Source organism: Salvelinus sp. IW2-2015, unplaced genomic scaffold, assembly GCF_002910315.2.
Source record: "Salvelinus sp. IW2-2015 unplaced genomic scaffold, ASM291031v2 Un_scaffold4937, whole genome shotgun sequence".
Taxonomy (NCBI): domain Eukaryota; kingdom Metazoa; phylum Chordata; class Actinopteri; order Salmoniformes; family Salmonidae; genus Salvelinus; species Salvelinus sp. IW2-2015.
In genome coordinates, this window is record NW_019946206.1 from 15,072 (window position 1) to 20,787 (window position 5,716).

The following is a 5,716-nucleotide window of genomic DNA, read 5'->3' on the forward strand; positions in this document are numbered from 1 at the left end:
AAGGGAGAGAAGAAAGGCAGACGAATGGGGAGAGTAATGAAAATGGCAGAGACGGGCCGAGAGAGAAAGGAGAGAAGGAAGGGAGAGAAGAAAGGAGAGAAGAAGCAGAGAAGGGAAGGAAGGACAGAAAGGGAGAGAAGGAAGCGGAGGAAGAAGGAGGAGAAAGAGCCGAGAAAGGGAAGAGAGGAGAAAAAATAGAGAGGGTGCGAGTCAAAACCAACTAGTGACAAAAAGCTACTGAGTGAGTGTCTTGAAAAAGTGAAAACGGGTCAAATGAAGGTTCTCTGAATGTGCAGTATATGCTTCCAAGTAGAACTGGTCGAGAGAGATAGACAAACAAACTGTGTTTACTTCATGTTTCTATTCATGTTAATTTTTCTGAACCTATTAGTCATATTATTAAAGGAGCTCATTTCACTTCCTGTGTGTACCTTGCGGGAATTCCACATGGCGTGGTGATGCTAGGTTCATGAACTGTAGACCAGATCCGGTTGGTTAGGGTCTACTGGCAAATGAGCACAGCTCCTTGTAGGTGGAGGAGTCCCGTCGTCCGTCGGGGGCTTTCCGCCAGAGCTTCCGCCTTGGACACACCTCGTGGTCCTCACACGACCACGGCGTGCCTTCACCCTGACAGGTCAACAGTGAACAGACTTGTTTAGTATGTATTCTGATGAAAAGGTCATTACTGACCAATAGCAACTGACCGTTAGCAAATTAAAAACTCTCATACATTGATCTGGTTACCAAGTGTGAAAGACGTCGTTGTTCATTCCACTAAGTACTTATTTTTGTTTTGTCAAACCTAAAAGCTGGCGGTAGTCAGCAGGTCTACCACATGACCTCAGGATTACACAACAATCAGGTGCATTTCACTCATGTTGATTAGGGCGCTCCTCCTCTCCACTCTCCTATTAATGTCCTTCCTCCCACTTCCCTTCCCCTCTCCACTTCCCTTCCACCCTCCCTCAATCCCCCCTCATCCATCTAATCCTTCCTTTCTCCCTCCATTCCCTCCCTCCGCTCCTCCTCTCCCTCCCCCACCCTCTCTCACCTCTGCCAGTCATCAGATGTTTCGACACAGTGGGTAGACACAGTTCCTGCTGGTTCTCCTCTCACTCCCATAACTCTAGACAGGACGAGACCTTTAGACGCGACGTCTCTGACTCACTCCTGGAGGAGACTCAAGAGACAGATGAGGAGAGAGAGAAGAAGGGGAGGGGGGGGGGGCTCAGAGGAGGAGGATAGAGAGAGAGGGGGGTCAGGGGACAGGAAAACGCAGTTCTGAAGTGGGTAGGATATACTATGGATAGGGTTAGAGATGGTTGTACTGGATTAGACAGAATTTTCCTCTTCAGTCCCATCAGTCCTATGTATCTACTGATGTTACCCATTAATACCACATCAAGTTCTGGTATCTCGCTGTGTTACCCATTATACACATCATCTGTGATCTCCTGTGTTACCGCCCATTCTACATCACATCATCTGTTGATCTCCTGGTGTCTACCCCCACTCTCTGCAACTCAGTCCTAGATACTCTATCTGTGTACCCCATTTACCCAACATCACGTCATTGCGATCTACTGTGTTAACCCCATTATACACACATCAGTCCTGTGATCTCCTGTGTTACCCCATTCTACCCCCATAGTCTATGATCTACTGTGTTACCCCATTAATAACACACATCAGTCCTATGATCTCCTGTGTTACCCCATTCTAACACACATAGTCCTGTGATCTCCTGTGTTACCCCATTCTACCCCCATCAGAACCATCAGTCATTGAGCTTAATGGTGTGCTCCACTGAGTATCGTGGACTCACCACGCCAGTCAATTGGAGCCTTATTGTTGTGTGTCATCCATCTGAGTTATCGTGGACTCACCACCAGGTCATTGAGCTTATTGGTTGTGGTCTCCACTGGAGTTATCGTGGACACGATCCAACCACCAGTCCATTGAGCTCTATTGTTGTGGTTCCCACTGAGTTATCGTGGACCCCACCAGTCATTGAGCTTATGTTGTGGTCTCCACTGGAGTTATCTGGCTGACCACACCACGTACATCTGAGCTTATTGTTGTGGTCTCCACTAGTTATCGTGGACTCACACAGAGTCATTGAGCTGTATTGTTGTGGTCTCCACTGAGTTACTCGTGGACTGCAACCACCAGCGTCATTGAGTTTATTGTGTGGTCCCACTGAGTTATCGTGGACTCACCACCAGTCATTGAGGCTTATTGTTTGTGGTCTCACCTGAGATTTCCGTGGGACTACCACCAGTCATGTGAGCTTATATTGTTGTGGTCTCCCTGAGTTATCGTGGACTCACCACCAGTCATTGAGCTTATTGTTTTGGTCTCCACTGTTATCGTTGAGAGGAGAGAGAGGAGAGGAAACTTCTCCGTCAGGGTCGGACAGGATGGAGATGAAGGCAGTCTGGATTTCCTTCAGGTGAGACTGGATAGATGAGACACACAGTTAAATACAGTCAATAACTTCACAGGGACTTTAGTTCTCACATCACTTTCCTCTACCATCTTGGATCTCAGACTTCACATTTGACCCCACTCTTGACCTTTCAATCAAGTCTGACCCCAACCAGTCACTGTCCCTGATCTCTTTGTGTTGGTGCAGCTTCTTGACCCCCAGCCCTGACCCTGACCCCAGACCAGTCATACTGTACCCTGATCTTCTTTGTGTTGGTGCAGCTTCTTGAACCAGAGAGAGCAGCCATATACAGGAGCCTGTTGACCCCCTGACCCCCAGCCAGTCATACTGGTACCTTGATCTCTTTGGTGTTGGTGCAGCTTTTGACCCCCCAGCCCTGACCCCTGACCCTCAGCCAGTCATACTGTTACCCTGATGCTCTTTTGTGTTGGTGCAGCTTCTTGACCAGAGAGAGCAGCCATATACGGCAGCCTGTCTGACGTGGTGTTTTGACTTGGGATGTACTTAGCCAGGATGGAGGTTCTAAGGACCACGGCACCACATCGTTACTCCTGCACATCTGACGGGAGACAGAGGATTTGGACAGTTACTACATACAAACCACCAAATAGAAACGCATAAAGACACAGCCGAGTTATGTTTCACACCGCAGGGAGGATGGAACCATGTCTTACTGTCTGGGGGACTGTATTGTTCCTCAGTACAGGTCCATGGGTCCCTGGCAGCTCCAGAACTGGTCCCTATCGCAGCACTGGTGATGGCTCACCTACTGTAAACTGTAGTTCTACCTGTTTAGCCTGGAAGAGAAAGAGGGGGGAGGGAGAGAGAGAGCGAGAGAAGAGAGAGGGAGGGGAGGGAGATAGGGGAGGGGGGGGAAACGAGAAGTGAGGTGGAAAGGGGAAGAGGAACAGGGTTAAATTATATTGCTTCTTCATGTCAGTTCTTCTCCTGCATGATAAACAATGTCTTATGAAGCTTTCATGAAGGTCCTATGAAGCTTGTAATGTAGGTCTTATGAAGCTTTACGTAGATATGGAGCTTATTAGGTCTTATGAAGCTTTACGAGTGTCTTAATGAAGCTTCAAAAAGGTCCTATGAAGCTTTATGAAGGTCCTATGAAGCTTTACGAAGGTCCATGAAGCTTTACCGAAGGTCCTATGAAGCTTTACGAAGGTCCTATGAAGCTTTACGAAGTCCTATGAAGCTTTACGAAGGTCTTAAAAAGCTCCATTAAATGAGAGTCAGTCCCCTACCTCCACAGAGTCCATGAGCCTGCAGCAGCTTCTTCTGGTGGGCAAAGGTCTCCGTCCCCCCACTGGTAGATAACCCGAGTCTGGATGGCTCTCTCCTTCATCTGGACAGACAGAGACCACACGAACATACATCTATCTATTAACTACACCTACTACCTACAGTCTGGTCTAACCTAAACGTCTATTAACTACACTATCTACCTAACGTTGGATGGCTAACTAACAGTCTTTAACTACACCTATCTACCTAACAGTCTGGATGGCTAACTAACAGTCTATTAACTACACTATCTACCCTACAGTCTGGATGGCTAACTAACAGTCTATTAATTACACCTATCTACCTAACAGTCCTGGATGGCTAACTAAACAGTCTTATTAACGTACACCTATCTTACTACAGCCTGGATGGCTAACTAACAGTCTTTAATTACACCTATCTACCTAACAGTCTGGATGGCTAACTACACAGTCTATTATTACACCTATCTACCTAACAGTCTGGATGGCTAACTAACAGTCTATTAATTACACCTATCTACCTAACAGTTGGATGGCTAACTAACAGTCTATTAACTACACCTAACTAACAGTCTATTAACTACCACCATCTACCTAAGCAGTCTGGATGGCTCCCTCCATCTGGAACAGACAGAGACCACATGAATACACCTATCTATTAACTACACCTATCTACCTACAGTCTGGCTGGCTGTATCCATGTTACCTTGAGGGTCTCTTTCCCAGAGGGGATGCGAGCCAGCATGTTCTCCACCATGGCTAGTTTGGTGAATCCCTCTCCTTCTGAAGGGATGAGCAGAGTCCCGTTCCTCCCGATCTCCCCCAGGGCCGTACAGGCAGCGACCGCCAGCAGGGGGGAACCGCTGTCTAGGAAAGAGCCTAGGAACACACACACGAACCAACCTTGAAACACAACATTGGATCGAAATGATCTCTTTTACTGCCTCGACTACACCTTTCTTCCTTCAGTTGTATTTTTCCCTATATGCACAAATATATTTAAAAATGATAAATATTAGTAATTCTTTCCTATATGCACAAATACATTTAAAATTATAAATATGAGTAATTTCTTATAACAATGTGAATTAGCATAAAACTGGTCTAAAGAATTAGCATAAAAAGGATAGTAAATATTATCTGAAACATAAAAACGTTGACAGTCACCTACCGATGGCCTTGGTTGCTATAGCGACCAGCTCCTCATCCTCCTTGGGCGTGTCGTTCATCCTCTGTTCCCGGTTGAGGGCGGAGTCTACGTTAGCAAAGGACTTCCTCTTGCTCATGTACCTGGCCACCATGTAGCCCAGCGCCATGATGGCTCCGTGCTGGGTCTCAGGGCTCTGCAGTTTCCAATAGGGAATAACAGGTTTTTACTTTCAGCTCAGTGAAACTGGGACAACTTTTGATTCAGTACATTACATTCAAAATGACCTTATAAAAAAATTTAAGACCAGGAAAAACTGGGCCCTAAATGTGCAGCAAATATATTGTGAAAATAAACGCATTAGTCTGGTATCAGTCCAGCTATCATTCCTCCCTTGTCTAGTCTGGTATCCAGTCAGCTATCATTCTAGCCGTCAGTCTATCATTCTACTCTGGTCTAGTCTGTACCAGTCAGCTACATTCTACCAGTATATCTTCATGCGTCTATCTGAGTACAGCCAGTATGTCACTCCTTGTCTAGTCTGGGTACCAGTCAGCTTTCCAATTCCACTCCCTATGGTCTAAGTCCTGGGTCACCCAGTCTAGGGCTTATAGTTCACACTCCCATGGTTAGGTCTGGGTACCAGTCAGCTATAATTCCACTCCATGGTCCTAGTCTGGGTACCGAGTCCACTATCATTCCACTCCTTGGTCTAGTCTGGGTACCAGTCAGCTGTCATTCCACTCCTTGGTCTAGTCTGGGTACCAGTCAGCTGTCAATTTCCCCTCCTTGGTCTAGTCTGGTACCAGTCAGCTATCATTCCACTTCTTGGTCTAGTCTGGTACG

At 46.6% G+C, this 5,716-nt stretch overlaps 1 protein-coding gene across 1 annotated transcript in view; it reads right to left on the reverse strand.

Moving 5' to 3' along the window:
• Window positions 1-5,716, reverse strand: part of ecpas (Ecm29 proteasome adaptor and scaffold) — a gene marked incomplete at its 3' end in the record, with an annotated part of 40,644 nt that overhangs the window by 13,148 nt on the left and 21,780 nt on the right. Inside the window, 14 exon segments of the mRNA XM_070441838.1 lie at window positions 419-503; window positions 505-627; window positions 2,399-2,458; window positions 2,685-2,712; window positions 2,860-2,931; window positions 2,933-2,970; window positions 2,973-2,997; window positions 3,114-3,210; window positions 3,213-3,246; window positions 3,703-3,721; window positions 3,723-3,748; window positions 3,750-3,803; window positions 4,430-4,602; window positions 4,895-5,066. Coding sequence (XP_070297939.1) covers window positions 419-503; window positions 505-627; window positions 2,399-2,458; window positions 2,685-2,712; window positions 2,860-2,931; window positions 2,933-2,970; window positions 2,973-2,997; window positions 3,114-3,210; window positions 3,213-3,246; window positions 3,703-3,721; window positions 3,723-3,748; window positions 3,750-3,803; window positions 4,430-4,602; window positions 4,895-5,066 — 1,006 coding nt within the window.